The sequence below is a fragment of the Salmo trutta genome, chromosome 9, assembly GCF_901001165.1.
Source record: "Salmo trutta chromosome 9, fSalTru1.1, whole genome shotgun sequence".
Classification (NCBI taxonomy): domain Eukaryota; kingdom Metazoa; phylum Chordata; class Actinopteri; order Salmoniformes; family Salmonidae; genus Salmo; species Salmo trutta.
This window is the reverse complement of record NC_042965.1, coordinates 9,622,995-9,638,246: the sequence shown is the minus strand read 5'-3', so window position 1 is coordinate 9,638,246 and position 15,252 is coordinate 9,622,995. Positions and strand designations below refer to the sequence as shown.

Genomic DNA, 15,252 nt, shown 5'->3' with positions numbered 1-15,252 from the left:
GCAGGGAATACGTTTTGCGTAGCTTATTGTGTTCTTGCGTTGGGTAATTAGGTAGACTATAAATGAGGCTTAACGGCGCCAGTGGTTGTGTTTAGATGGAGACTGGAAGAAAGCCCGTAAGCTGAGGCAGTCGGCCCTCCACATCCTGGAGCCTGTCGACGTCAAGGTGGTGTTCAGCAGAGCCATGGTGGTCACAGACTCACGCATGCCCAAGTAAGAGGGAAAGGTTGGGGTGCTTGTTGGTGTGATGGACAGGCAGCCACTGTGTAGTGGTGTTTGTCAGATGAATGATATGAATAAAGTGTGTGTGTGTGTGTCAGGTTTAAAATCTCCGGGGAGCTGCCCCTCCTGTCTCTGAGGATCTCTGATGATAAGGTACGGGGCGTGCTGGAGCTGATCGACAGCATCCCGCTGCCAGAGAGCAAGCCGGCCCCGCGCAACACCAACGCTCACTCAACATCCAAGGTACAAATTTGTAAGTCGCTCTGGATAAGAGCGTCTGCTAAATGACTTAAATGTAAATGTATTAACTCTACTGGGCCTCTATCTCTGCCTGTAGGCTGACTCTGCCTGTAGGCTGACTCTGCCTGTAGGCTGACTCTGCCTGTAGGCTGACTCTACCTGTAGGCTGACTCTGCCTGTAGGCTGACTCTGCCTGTAGGCTGACTCTGCCTGTAGTGTCTGTTGGGTTTGTGTGTAGATAGACAAGCCAATAGAAATCTATGTGTGGCGTGTAATCTCTGCTTGTGTTTATGACGCAGGCTTTAAAGCAGTCGTACACCCCTCAGCTGACCCCCAGGAAACCAACCATGGCTGAACTGCGCAACTCCCTCATATGGGAATCAGGTGACACACACACACACACACACACACACACACACACAGCCCTGTGTACACATTACAAATGGATGTATGTACTTTAATACGCATACACACAGTGTGGCAATTACGTGTGTGTGTGTGTGCGCGCAGGCTCAGAGGAGGACCTGTTCTACGATGCTCCCAGCTCTCCTATAGGAGACCGTCCGTTCTTCCCCGACAACATGCCCAGCCCCCTGCAGCGCTCCGACTCGGTCAAGAGGAGAGGTCTGGTCAAGAAAGACCCCAAGAAGAACATGACCGAGTTCCTCATGACGTTTGAGATCAGCAAAGTATGGTTAACTCATCTACATCTGTGTGTGTGAGAGTACCTAAACACTTCATTTAGTTGCGTTCACTCTGTTAGTATAGGAGCGCGTGTGTGTGTGCGTGCATGAACTTGAACCTCCTCTCCCTTCTTCTTCTTCTGCTGTCTAGCTGTCCGTTCAGCTGTGTCGTCTGTCTGGAGGCGAGGAGGTCACAGTGTTGCACCTGGACATCGAGGGGCTGGGCACCGAGCTGAAGCTGCGTACCTTCGACATGACATCCTACACGTTCCTACGAGAGATCTGCCTGGAGTGCCCCGAGTACATGGGTCAGTGAGGGACTGGCTGGTAGAGCTGTCAACTGAGGCAGAAATTCACAATCGGGGAAAATATTTTTTGATCTAATTTTGGACAAATTGACGTAAATATGTAAATGTCGAAGTGAGCGATATGCACCTTTCGCTACAGCCTTAGATATCCACACCAGCTCTGACGTTAGGGGGGACGCCAGAAAGGTAGTTCAAACTTGAATGGGTCTGTTTTCTGGAGATGTTCTTTAAATGCCATGGAAACCAGCGTTTCTCTCCTGTTCTATTGGTTTTCAAATCAACTTTATTTCCTTGTCCACTGCGTTCAAAGGCGCTGTTCTAGTAATGTTTGTTCGCAAACCATTCTAGTTGCATCTTTAGATCACCCCTCTTTCTACGCTTTTTACATAGATTTTTATCTCTGTCACTTGGTGCTTTCAGAACTGTGTTTTTCCTGCGATTGCATTTTTTAAAACACTAGCAGGACCGCCTTGTGTACCTTGCTGTGCTAGGACTGTGAAGACATTTGTATCTATCTATCTATCTATCTATCTATCTATCTATCTATCTATCTATCTATCTATCTATCTATCTATCTCATAAGATTAAACGTTGTTGGTAGTTGTGTGTATGTGTGATATGCTTTTCTGGCTTTGTAAACGTGTCCAGATTCAGAGGAGAAGAAAGTGCACCTGATCACCACTCTAGACAACACAGAGGAGGACCTCCTCACATTGGAGTACACTAAGGTACACACACACACACACACACACACACACACACACACACACACACACAGTGAACACTTCCAACAGTCAACACTGTCGTCTTGCATTCTTCATTCAATATAGATTTAACAGTAGAGCAGGTCTAATAGCATCAGTGTCTCTTTCAGGCTGATAAGAATGGGCCAGAATTCAAGTCTGAGTACAAGAACACTGAACAATCAGTTAAGGTAATGTCTTGCAATACAGTACAGTACAACTGTGTTAACACGCAGTTGGAATTTCAACATGTTGTTGATTTGAGCTCACTTCTCTGCTCAGTTGTATAAGTGTGTGTTCATAGGGAAGGTGGTATGTTTGTGTGTGACGTCTCAGGTGAACTTCTCGTCTCTGGACATACACCTGCACACGGAGGCTCTGCTCAATGCCATGAACTTCCTGATCAGTCTCCTCCCCCCGACCAAGGAGGTGGTGCCCAGCCAGGAGGAGCTGCCCACCATCCCCGAGGAGGACGAGGGAGAGGGGGAGGAAGGCGAGAAGAAAGAGGAATCGGCCGTGGCAAAAAAAACTTGTAACTATCCGTTTCATGGAATCGATTCTGCTTACTGGAACTTAGACATCTCCGCGTTTTGATATTGATTTACAATTTCATGATTCAAGGTAGTTGAAAGTGGAAGAGACATCGGTTAGGTCATATACTTCCTATATGTTTGTTGCATGTGGAGATATTGAGTAGATGCGTATTCTAATGTGTAGATTAGCTAGCAAACCAAATGTACATTTCTATACCATTTGTATGGACCACTTGACATTAGATGTATTCTGATGCACCAACAAAGTCATTTTCACATCGAAGGTTCTTTTGAAGTTTTGACGACAGAACAGCTCTTTCATAAATGTCTCCCTGCCCCCTTCTCCTTAGCTTCTAAGAAGTCAAAGTTTGAGGATGTGGTGAATTTGCACATCAGAGCCGATCTCAACTGTCTGAAGGTTTTCATCCGAGGCCAGAGCCGCAGGATAGCAGAGATTCGCATCGAGGGTAAAGGCCGCCTCACACAAGACAAGTCCCCGCCCGCAACACGCGTCCACAACATAAAGTCAACAGCTACATGCGTGACTTATGATGTCCTCGGCATCAAATATCAAAATGATGTGTTGACAGGACGCGCGCGCACACACACACACACACACACACACAGATGATAATGATGCTAGTGCCACCTTGTGGTAGACATAAATAAACCACTGATGATCGTGTCTGACTGTCCCTGGTACTGAAACACCTGTCTATGCTCTAGAATTGTCCTACCCCTCCTTCTGTTCTACCTGTTCTCTCTACCTCTGTTCTATGTTCCAGGCCTGGTGTCGGAGGTGCTGATGAGGAAAAAGGCGGTAGAGGTTCTGGCCAACCTGAAGAACATAGTCATCCTGGACTGTGATAAGGAGGCTTTGTACAAGCAGGTAGCCTCGGATACAAGGCGCTTGTCAACATGTTATTTTCCCAGTCGAGGGGGAACGTTCCCGAGAAGTTGCGATTTGTTGTTCCTTTTTAGCTTTCTGCCGGTGTGCTTCTAATGAGTTATTTCTGTACGAATTCTGTGTCCTAGTGTGTGTCCATAGCCGATGAGGAGGTGTTTGCTTTCCGCATGGTGAACCACACGGAAGCCACTGAGGGTGATGCCTATCTAGACATGGGTAAAGTGGACACCAGCATCACCCTGACGGTGGGCTGCATCCAGGTCATCTTCCTCAACAAGTTTGTCTCCTCCATCCTGGTAAGAGACCCGCCGCCATCTTTCTTCATTCCAACTATCTATCTTTTAACCAATACTCTCCTGTTCTTTGAGAACCGGTGCTTTTACTAATAGCGGTGCAAAAATGCCCCAGAACCTATTGACCTGGATTGTACTAAGTGCTGTGACGATCCACGAGCACTTTGTAACATGACCTGACTTGTTTTCCTCCTCCCCCCAGGCCTTCATCAACAACTTCCAGGTGGCCAAGGAGGCCCTGGCTGAGGTGACTGTGCAGGCAGCGGAGAAGGCGGCCACCGGGGTGATGGAGCTGGCTGAGCGCAGCACCCGCATCTCCCTGGACGTGGACTTCAACGCTCCTGTCGTCTTCCTGCCGCAGTCGTCGTCCTCCGCTAACGTCATCGTGGCCGACCTCGGTATGGTCACGGTCAAGAACCGCTTCGCCATGGTCCCCTCCCAGATGCACGTCAAGATCCCTCCCGTCATGGACACCATGACCGTGGGCCTCAGCGACCTCAAGATGTACAGGTGAGAGACACACTGGTAGTCAGGCCATTCTGTAGATGTACAAGGATGGGAATTAAACGTCATAGATGCGTAGTTGTTTTACAATGAAAGGACTACTTAATTTTGGCACTGGGATGTGAAGTGTTGATGAACTATTGACACATCTTTGTGTTATTTCACTTACTTTTGCATATTTGGTCCGTCCCCGGATCTGCAGCAAATCAGAACCTGTAAAGCTGTGTGTGTGTTTGATTGATTGATTGATTGTCCAGAACCACCTTTGAAGAGGGGAGGTTTCAGGGGGAAATCCAGCTTCTGAAGCCGGTCAACCTGGACCTGTCCATCCAGAGGAACCTGTCAGCCTCCTGGTACCACAGCATCCCCGACATAGAGATCACTGCTCACCTCAAACCAATGAACGTGAGTGTGCGTGTGTCGGAGTGTATGTGTTAGTTAAAGCCAACTCTCAATGAACAAATGTTAGTGTGAAATGAAATGTTGATGCATCAGTGTTACGGTGTGTGTGTCTTACTAGCTGATCCTGGGTCAGGATGATATGACGGTGGTGTTGAGGACTCTGAGTGGGAACCTGTCAGAGACGTCAGACGCTGCTTCCCCCCCTCCTCCTCCTCCTCCGCGTACAGTGGACCGCTCCGACACGGCCTCTACCAAAGGCTCACAGGCATCAGGAGGTACTGGTACTAACCCCACCAGCGGTGAGGACAGCAGTGTGTCAATCTGGGTTGAATCTGGATGTGCGTTGTGGCCGCGTGTGTTGCTTGGATTGTGCTGTTATTATAATTGTGTTGAACCCTGTCTGTAGGCAACACGGTGGTAACAGCTGCAGTGGTGGAGACCCAGAAGAGCACCAAGCTGAAGAGCACACTCAAACTTGACTTCAAGTTTGACTCCATGACCCTGGTCCTGTACAGCCCCAATGGGACTGAGGTGACTACTGCACCACTACACGCCTTCACAAACACTGGCATTGACCATATAAAACTCCATCCACTTGGATATTCTTACGCCCACAGATAGAGACTTTTTGGTGTGTGTCTCCAAGGTGCAGGTGTTGGACTTGAGGGATGAGCAGCTGAAGCTGGCTGAGTTCACCCTGGGGACTATCTCTACATCTGTCCACATGTTCTCAGACGGATCTATGAAGGCCTCCGTCAAACTCACAGACTGCCTGCTAGACGACAAAAGATGCCGAGTCAAGAAGATCACTGCCAGGTAGAGGACACACCCACAGTTACCTTGGTTTCGCTACACCCGCAATAACATCTGCTAAACACGTATGTGACAAATAAGATTTGATTTGGTACTGAGCCTGCTTAAACATTCACAAAAACTGGGAGAGATGCCACAGAGTGATGTGTGTGTACTGTGAACATATGATCGTGTGACTCGGTGCTGGCGTTGATGTACGAGGCTCAGTGTGTGTTCTTCAGCGTGGGATCATGTTCATCACTGCTTCACCATCTGTCTACTCGCATAGGACTGTCACACAGCTAAGATGAATGGCTTTGGTTAGCAGCCCCATCATAGTCAAAGCAACTAAGTTAATCTCACTCCCAGTCCATCAAAACCCATGAGTAAGGATAAAGTATGCCAATTGTGTTGAGAGAATATATTCTACAGATAGAAAGATTACAAAGTTAGTCTCGCTCCTCAACGTAACATCATTTGACAAGCAGATTACAAGGTATTTAGTGCACTTAAGGTAGGGTTTGTTATGAGTGCTGTCGTGACGTGACTTTGATTTAATGTGATGTCAGTTAGTTGATAAGATAAATAACAATGTTTAATTGTTACTCTATTAAATTAGTCATGAAACAATTAACTCATTAGGAATTTGGGGCACCACGGGAGAATGTTTATAGTTACCATCTCCCGAATTAAACTCTAAAGAAATATGTTATATAGCGATAAGTCACTTATTAATCATTACCTCATATCAATCTCATTCTGAACATCAGACTTCTTCAATCCACAAGAACACCAGCCTTTTCTGATTATTCAGTTTTACACAAATTTGATTTAATTATTTATTTACAAACTAAATAATAACACAGAATACACATACACACTTACATGAGACAAAATCCCTAGTCGACTGACAAGATATGACGGCTTATTACACAAAGATGGGGGAGGGGAAAATGGAGGGAGAAGGGGCGAGGACATTTATCGTACATTTGGTAACTACGCTCACAGTAACCATATACCTTGCACACGAGCCACCGCTCGTTTTGGTAAGAAATGCAACGTATTTACGTGTAGATGTCTTTATCTGTCGGGGGAATGGCTCGATGGATGTAAGGCTCTGGTTGTCCACCAGAGGTCACACTGTCCTTCTGTTTTGGTCTTGTAGTGGAGTGTTCAAATAGAATGAAGTTTACGTGTATAACCACGGTTATGTGAGCTATATGGATCACTCCAATATATTGGTATCACTCTGCGGCGGAGGGATACATCAAATGTGTGGATTTACAGATTCACTCCCGTTCACGGCTGGGGCCGCCCCTATTCATAGACACCATGGCCGCGACACACGTTCTCTACATCATTTTTGAGGTGCCTCTAGCACCGTAGAGGATTGGAGTGATCCATATAGCTCACATAACCGTGGTTACATACATAACCTTTTATGTTTCACTGTATTGGATCACTCCAATATATTGGTATACCCGTACCAGATTTAGTCAGTGCTAGAGGGACCTGTCCAGCCAGCGGTGAAGTCCCAGCGCTGGACCGAGACTCAGGGGCTGTCAATGTGGAAGGGGAGGTGACGCCCAGGACTGCTGAACCAACCGCAGAGGGGTGTATCAAGTTACCCGATAGAACTTAGCAAAAGGTGCAAGAGAGAGCCTAGCTGGCCACAGCACAGATATCAGCGAGGGGCACTCCTCTCAGTAGAGCCCAGGACGCAGCCACACCTCGTGTTAAATGTGCCACCACAGATCGCAGCACGGGCCTGCCAGCCAGGCGGTATGCTGTCGTAATCGTGTCCACGATCTAGTGAGAGAGCCTCTGCTTGATAGCCCAGCACCCAGGACTCTTTCACCATAGCAGACAAAAAGCTGGTCTGTTCTCACTGACCGTGTCCGCTCCTCCCGGAGGGAGGCCCAGACTCCCCCGCTACTGCCGCGGGGTCGTAAGCAGACAGGATAAAAGGGATGTTCACATGCCTGTCTGATAGAGCCTTCGGGAGGAATGAAGGGTTGGGGCGGAGAGATATACTCCTACCACCGGGGTCCATCCGGTAGCACTCAGAACTTACCGAAAAAGCATGGAGCCCACCCACCCTCTTCATTGAAGTAATCGCTACCAAGAAAACCACCTTCATAGAGAGGTGTTTCGGGGAGGCAGACTCCAACGGTTCAAAAGGCGGTTTTGCCAAAGCTGCCAAGACCACAGCTCGCCATTGAGCGGGTCCTAGCTGGACGCAAGCGACAAACCCCCTTCATAAACCTGGAGACGCCCCACTGGCCTGTCCATCCACTCCACATGTCAGGCAGATATAGCAGCCAAATACCCTCAGTGTAGAGGCTGCCAAGCCCTCATCCATGCAAGACTGCAGGTATTGGAGGACATACTGCACCCTGCATGACTCGGGCACAACCTCAATACCAGTGCACCAAGAGCAGAACAACCGCCAGCGCAACTGGTATGCTGCGGTTGTAGCCGGTGCCCTTGCCCTCTGCATGGTGTTCCTTACGCCCTCCTGTAGTCCTAAAATTGACCATTGGTGCCTTCAGCGGCCAAGCCCACAGACTGAGGCGGTGCGGTCTCGGATGCCACAGTGTTCCCCCGGCCTGAAACAGTAGGTCGGGTCTCAGGGGCAGTTGCCAAGGTGTCCCAGACAACAGGGACAGGAGAAGGCTGAGCTAGGGTCGTCTGGGCCAGTATGAGGGGGAATGCGTAAGCTCCAGCCCTGACCAATCATGAGCCAGAGCATTCAAGCCCAGAGGCCCTGGTGGCTACGACATGGAGTACCACATGGGGCAGTGTGCTTTGTCCAGGGAGGCAAACAGGTCCATCTGCGCCCTCCCAAACTTGTCCCACAGGTGCTGCACCACCTGGGGATGTAGGCTCCAGTCCCAAGGTGGCGGGCCCTCCTTGGAGAGCATATCCGCTGCCACGTTCAAGATATCAAGGTACGTGCGCTGCGCGTAGACGCTAGATGTCCCTCAGCCCAGAGAAGGAGCTCCCGTGCTATAAGATTGAGGCGGTAGGACCTCAGTCCACCCTGATGGTTGATGTAAGCAACCACTGTGGTGTTGTCCGTTCTAGTGCAGTGGCTACCCAAGTGAGTAGGCTCCTCATAGCCTCTCGAGCCACTGGGGGCTTCTGATGGCCTGGTAGCCCCGTTCACGGTGGTGAACAGTGCCGGCATCGTCCCCCAGAAACAGCTTATCACTGGCCAGCAGGGAACAGCTGTCGTCGCCATCGACGCTATCAACCTCCTGATGCAGGGCATGCACCCTCCGTTCAAGGGGGTCCCAGCAGTCCGACTCATGCCCCAGTCCAGGACTGGCAGCAGATGGGCTCTGCCTGTGGTGGCTCCGGCCACGCTTCCTGGGAGGGGTACTGGGCCCAGTAGAGGGACTAACAGCTCGCTGCTGCACCACTCCTGAGGGAGGGAGCTCATCCCCAGCCTGAGCCCGGGCCTGGCCGACCCACTTGCGCATAGCCTCCAATCACGCCAGGTGCAGGCGTTCTGAGAACACCACACAAAACAGGCATCCATAGGCCATGGGGTCTATATATAGGGGCGGACCCCAGCCGTGACACAGGTGTACACGAGAGTGAATCTGTAAATCCTCACCTCGGATGTATTCCCTCCGCCGCGGAGTGATACTGATATTTTGGGTGATCCAATATAGTGAAACATAAGATACTCTGATTGTCTGAGATGGGATTTTCTTCCCTTTCATCTCGTGTCTTTAGTCAAAGTTCTAGATCCCTTTTACATGCACAGCTGCAGACTGTCAATGTTTTGGTCTAGTGAGTTTTTTTTCACCTTGTGTTGAGTTTGCAACCATTTCAACGTGTGGACCACGGTCTCACGTCTTTTGGTCTGCATTTTAATTCTTAGGGAGTCCTTTTAAGCACTCTGGTCGAAAAGGGCAGTTCCATCACACTGACACGCTCTTATGACCTCATTCGGGGCGTGGCTTAGTTAATGTGCAAAGGACATGAAAACTAAAATCTCCATTCATATCTTAACAAAAATAGTTTCATCATTCTTCATATTGTATGGAAACTTAACAGCCGAAGGGGGTTTCCTTCCTAAGTTACAGTATTTGGGTCATACAGTTTTTAATAACATCACAAAATGAAAAGCAATATGACATGATTATTATTTAGATCCCCAGTAACCATTCTTAACATTCCTATCTTAGAAATATTGTTCCATTATTTACTTTCTTGATCATTATAGTTTTGGCGGCAAAAGTTTCCTTCGAGGTCAAAGGCATTCCTTTGGTTGGCACTGAAGAGCAGGAGAGGGTTCTCTGCTTCATAATATTTACAATTTGTGTGAGGTGTCATAAAAACGGCACTTCCCCCGCTCTCCTTGTACCTTGGATTCCTGACCAGGACATGACAGTGCCCTGCTGTAGAGTTTGTTGTTAGTGCCCCTGCTATAGGGTTTGTTTGTGCCCTTGCTGTAAGGTTCATCATGTCCACCTGTCCCTCTGGCCTCTGTCTGTCAGGATGATGGCGATGCGTCCGGGCGCTGAGAGGAACGTGATGGTGGAGGTGAACTACAAGCAGGGCCGCGATGGCACCTCTTTGGACACGGTGGTGCAGGACGTGTACCTCTGTGCCAGCATGGAGTTCCTGCTCACTGTGGCCGACATCTTCCTCAAAGCCAGCCAGCAGGGCTTCTCCTCCGCCACCCCCAAGAACAGCAGTAGCACTAAACCCACTGCAGCCGCAGCCTCCAAGGAATCTGGTATGACACATTCAAATGTCACACTTCACAATATTCGCCACAAATGTCATGTTTGCACAATGTGAAGTTTTGGATTGGATGCCTAATGAACACGCCCCTGCTTTCCTCTCTGTTTCCGTAACACAGCTCCGGTGGTGGTGGCAAAGTCCGAGATTAATGTTCTGGTGAAGAACCCCGAGATCGTGTTTGTGGCCGACCTGACACGTGCCGACGCCCCGGCCCTGGTAATGACCACGGAGTGCGAGCTGGTGATGAAGAGTGACCCGGACGGTCAGCTGATGACGGCGGTGGTCAAGGACCTGAAGGTGGTGGCCTGCCCCTTCCTGAAGGAGAAGAGGAACAAAGAGACCACTGTGCTGCAGCCCTGCCAAGTGTTCTTCAAGAGCACACAGTCCTCCACCTCCCCGCAGGCCATGGAGGTCTGCATCAACGCACTCACACTCAAGGTAGGCCGCGGCCAAAAACAAAACCAGCGTCTTACTAATAAAATACCTGTTAGGAGCATATCATTTTGGTCATAGACCTTATTGTCACCTTTTTCCTGTGTTTTAGCCAAACCAGAGTGATGTGCCTCACGTTCCATTCTCCTCTGTGCCCCTCCCCCCCAGGTGTCGCCCATCATTATCAACACAGTGATTACCATTCAGTCGGTGCTGAGCCCGGCCGGTGCCGAGACACCCCAGTCTGAGCTGGAGAGCCCCGTGCCCCCAGACCTGTGGGAGCGCCGGTCCTGGCGGGACCTCAAGCTGTGGTTCCTGGAGGAGGAGGGTAAAGACGAGGATGCCCAGTCCCTGGTCCCGCTGATTCCCCAGGGTGAGTCCCTGCAGTTGGCCATCAACTCCATCTGCCTGACCCTGGAGGCAGGGGTGGGCCACCGCACCGTCCCCATGCTCCTAGCAAAGTCCTCCTTCCACGGTGACGTCAAGAACTGGAGCACCCTCATCAACCTGCACAGCCAGCTCAACCTGGAGGTCAGACACTGCACAGCTTTACACAACCCTTTACACAACATCTACATGACCTTTACACAACATTTACATGACCTTTACACAACCACTACACATCCCTTTACACAACATCTACATGACCTTTACACAACCACTACACATCCCTCTACACGACCCTTTACACAACATCTACATGACCTTTACACAACCTCCGTTCAACCAGAACATGGGTTTAGTCAGACTGCATTAAGTGTACAGTAACATGGTGTGTTTAGGTTCACTACTTCAACGAGGTGATGGGGGTGTGGGAGCCACTGCTGGAGCCCCTAGAAGACGAGACCCGAGACGGCTTCAGACCCTGGACCCTGGGATTAAAGGTGACCCTTGCATGCATCATGCATGCATACATACAGTGGGGGAAAAAGTATTTGATCCCCTGCTGATTTTGTACATTTGCCAACTGACAAAGAAAGGATCAGTCTATAATTTTAATGGTAGGTTTATTTGAATAGTGAGAGACAGAATAACAACACAAATATCCAGAAAAACACATGCCAGAAATGTTAGAAATTGATTTGCATTTTAATGACACATCCTTCATACAGATAGTGTAAATGCACTATCCACCACACACACACATAACAGCTATGCGTTCCCCTGAACTGTAGATGAAGAAGAAGCCAGTGAAGTACACAGGTATATCGGAAGAAGTGGACTACAGCATCCCTGACTACAAGACCGTGATCAGCATCAGCAGCAAGGATCAACTTAACATCACCCTCTCCAAGTGTGGACTGGGCATGCTCAGTAACCTGGGCACGGTAAGTCAATGACATCACACTCCAGCACTCTTGTACAGGGCATTTGGAAAGTATTCAGACCCTTTGACTTTTTCCACATTTTGTTACGTTACAGCCTTATTCTAAAATGGATTAAATAGTTTTTTCCCTCATCAATCTACACACAATGCCTCATAATAACAAAGCAAAAACAGGTTTTTATAAATTTTTGCAAATTTATATTAAAAAACTGAAATATTTCAGACCCTCTACTCAGTACTTTGTTGAAGCACCTTTGGCAGCAATTACAGCCTCGAGTGTTGGGTATGAATGGGAGTTTCTCCCATTCTTCTCTGCAGATCCTTTCAAGCTCTGTCAGGTTGGATGGGGATTGTCGCTGCACAGCAATTTACAGGTCTCCAGATATGTTCGATCAGGTTCAAGTCCGGGCTCTGGCTGGGCCACTCAAGGACTTTCAGAGACTTGTCCTGAAGCAACTACTGCGTTGTCTTGGCTGTGTGCTTACCAGATGGGATGGCGTATCGCTGCAGAATGCTGTGGGCTGGTTCAAGTTGTGCCTTGAATTCTAAATAAATCAGATTGTGTCACCAGCAAAGCACCGTCACACCACCTCCATGCTTCACGGTGGGAATCACACATGCAGAGATCATGCGTTCACCAACTCTGCGTCTCATAAAGACACGGCGGTTGAAACCAAAAATCGCAAATTTGGACTCATCAGACCAAAGGACAGATTTCCACCAGTCTGATTTCCATTGCTCGTGTTTCCTTTCCCAAGCAAGTCTCTTCTTATTGGTGTCCTTTAGAAGTGGGTTCTTTGCAGCAATTCAACCATGAAGACCTGATTTTTACGCAGCCTCCTCTGAACAGTTGATGTTGAGATGTGTCTGTTACTTGAACTCTTGAAACATGTCTTAAAGTAATGATCGACTGTCGTTACTCTTTGCTTATTTGAGCACTTCTTGCCATAATATGGACTTGGTCTTTTACCAAATTGGGATATCTTCTGTATTCACAACACAAGTGATTTGTTCAAACGCATTAAGAAATAAATTCCACAAATTAACTTTTAACAAGGCACACCTGTTAATTGAAATGCTTCCCAGGTGACTACCTCATGAAGCTGGTTGAGAGAATGCCATTTGTGCAAAGCTGTCATCAAGGCAAAGGGTGGCAACTTTGAAGAATCTCAAATATAAAATATATATTAATTTCTTTAACACTTTTTTTTGGTTACTACATGATTCCATATGTTATTTCATAGTTTTGATGTCTTCACTATTCTACAATGTAGAAAATAGTGAAAATAAAGAAAAACCCTTGAATGAGTAGGTGTGTATACTGTATGAGTATACTGTATGTAAATAAGCTATTTCTGTTTTTTACATTTGCAAACATTTCTAAAAACCTGTTATCGCTTTGTCATTATGGGGTATTGTGCGTAGATTGATGAGGAAAAAAAGTATTTCATCAATTTTAGAATGAAGCTGTAACGTAACAATATGTGGAGGAAATGAAGGGGTCTGAATACTTTCCCAATGCCCTGTATATGCTCTTCTATTGTCTAGCTGAAAAGATGGCTACTTTTTATATAAGTGGGTTGTTTTTGAATAATGTGATGGAATAGCTTGCCTTGTGTTGAATTGCGCTCTATAAAATGCCTTTTTTTGGGGGGGGGGGGGGGGCGTGTTTGCATGCGCATGCCTGGGTGTGTTTGTGTGTGTGTGTGACAGGCCTTTGCGGAGGCGGCCAAGCAGGCATCGGAGAGTTTCCAGAAGGACGAGGCTCCGTTCGTGGTGAAGAACCGTCTAGGTCTGACTGTGTCGGTGGTGCACAGTGAGCTGTTCAGCCCCCTGGGCCGTGAGGTCACCGCGCGCCGGGTAGAGCTGCAGAACGGAGAGAGCCTCAACATGGACTACCGTCGCACCACCACCCACTCAGACCAGTTCTCTGCCATGACTTCGTTGGTGGCCAAGGACTACTACATACAGCCCAGTAAGCAACACAGTTACAACCACTGCAGAAGTGCAGACCAGCGTCTGTATTCATTGTACTGCCGGTCTAGTTTTGCTTTTTATATCCTAATGGACAGGAGGAACATGATCCTCGATCAGCACTCCTCCTGCTCGGAGACGCTTCATACGACGTCAGATATCAAACCCTAGGTTCTAAACCGTGTTAAGGTTCTGACCTAATGCCCAGGCATTAGTTTGTGGGGGGTTAACCTAGGGATGCAAACTAGTCACCTTTCGGCAAAATTTGCCATTTTCAATACAAAATAGGTGACCTACGTGATTCGTGTAGATCCGATGACAAAAGTTTGGGGGGGGGGGGGGGGGGGTTTGGATGACTACTGGCTGTATGCGAACGAGTGATGCGCGTTTGGAGCAATACTGGCTCTATCCAAGGCTCAGCCAATCGTTCACTTAACAGAACGCAGCACGCGACTGAAGAGAGAAGTTACCGTATCATCACGCGCTCTGGAAAGACAGCTAGCCAGAGAAATGTTGAGCAACATTAGTCAACTTAACTGATCAAATAATTGAGTTCATGGTGTGAAAAGTCGCTGGATAATAAAGTCAGACCACATATCATCAGATGAGCTAACGTTAGTAACCTAACCAATTCACTATTGTATTAACTGGTAACGTTATACGACTCCTTGCCGTTCCTCAAGTTATAACGCGTTGGTTGCTTACTGGACCCTGGCAATCTGTGTGAAACGTTAACTAGCTAACAAACTAAGGCTTTCCCTCTACAGTATGTGGTTCATTTTCAGAATGAGAGAATTAGGTGGAAAATGAGGCGTTGCTTGTTAAACAAGTGGATTCAGGGATCAAGTGTAGCTGGAGCTGGGCCTGGTTTATGCTGGATGACAGTATGGTGAAAGGAACACCACACACTTAACCTTTTTCTCACCTTTTCAGTACAGTGGATAAAAAGGAGTATGCCAGGTGTACTCTGCCTGAAAGAGATCAATTATGCCAACAAACGGTATCATGCTCTGCTGGCACATTGTAGAACAGATGTCCACAGGCAGGAAGTGTACAATGTAATAATGTTCAGTGTAGCCCAAAGATAAGGCTTTCGTTGTGTTGAACTGGACTGTACCACTTTGTGAGTGA

General features: G+C 48.0%; 1 protein-coding gene across 6 annotated transcripts in view; it reads left to right on the top strand.

Moving 5' to 3' along the window:
• The window catches only part of LOC115199824 (vacuolar protein sorting-associated protein 13A), a 55,726-nt gene that overhangs the window by 11,866 nt on the left and 28,608 nt on the right, over window positions 1-15,252 (top strand). For 3 of the 6 annotated variants that reach the window (XM_029762305.1, XM_029762302.1, XM_029762307.1), the window contains exons 22-43: window positions 96-213; window positions 321-465; window positions 762-846; window positions 973-1,151; window positions 1,297-1,453; window positions 2,102-2,181; window positions 2,328-2,387; window positions 2,533-2,728; window positions 3,080-3,196; window positions 3,515-3,618; window positions 3,765-3,932; window positions 4,132-4,439; window positions 4,691-4,838; window positions 4,954-5,134; window positions 5,242-5,366; window positions 5,482-5,651; window positions 10,139-10,380; window positions 10,507-10,826; window positions 10,989-11,351; window positions 11,603-11,704; window positions 11,996-12,148; window positions 13,861-14,122. In XM_029762305.1, the coding sequence (XP_029618165.1) occupies window positions 96-213; window positions 321-465; window positions 762-846; window positions 973-1,151; window positions 1,297-1,453; window positions 2,102-2,181; window positions 2,328-2,387; window positions 2,533-2,728; window positions 3,080-3,196; window positions 3,515-3,618; window positions 3,765-3,932; window positions 4,132-4,439; window positions 4,691-4,838; window positions 4,954-5,134; window positions 5,242-5,366; window positions 5,482-5,651; window positions 10,139-10,380; window positions 10,507-10,826; window positions 10,989-11,351; window positions 11,603-11,704; window positions 11,996-12,148; window positions 13,861-14,122 (3,783 nt within the window). The remainder of the gene's footprint in view (window positions 1-95; window positions 214-320; window positions 466-761; window positions 847-972; window positions 1,152-1,296; window positions 1,454-2,101; window positions 2,182-2,327; window positions 2,388-2,532; window positions 2,729-3,079; window positions 3,197-3,514; window positions 3,619-3,764; window positions 3,933-4,131; window positions 4,440-4,690; window positions 4,839-4,953; window positions 5,135-5,241; window positions 5,367-5,481; window positions 5,652-10,138; window positions 10,381-10,506; window positions 10,827-10,988; window positions 11,352-11,602; window positions 11,705-11,995; window positions 12,149-13,860; window positions 14,123-15,252) is intronic. The other 3 variants (XM_029762306.1, XM_029762304.1, XM_029762303.1) reach the window with 2 other exon arrangements.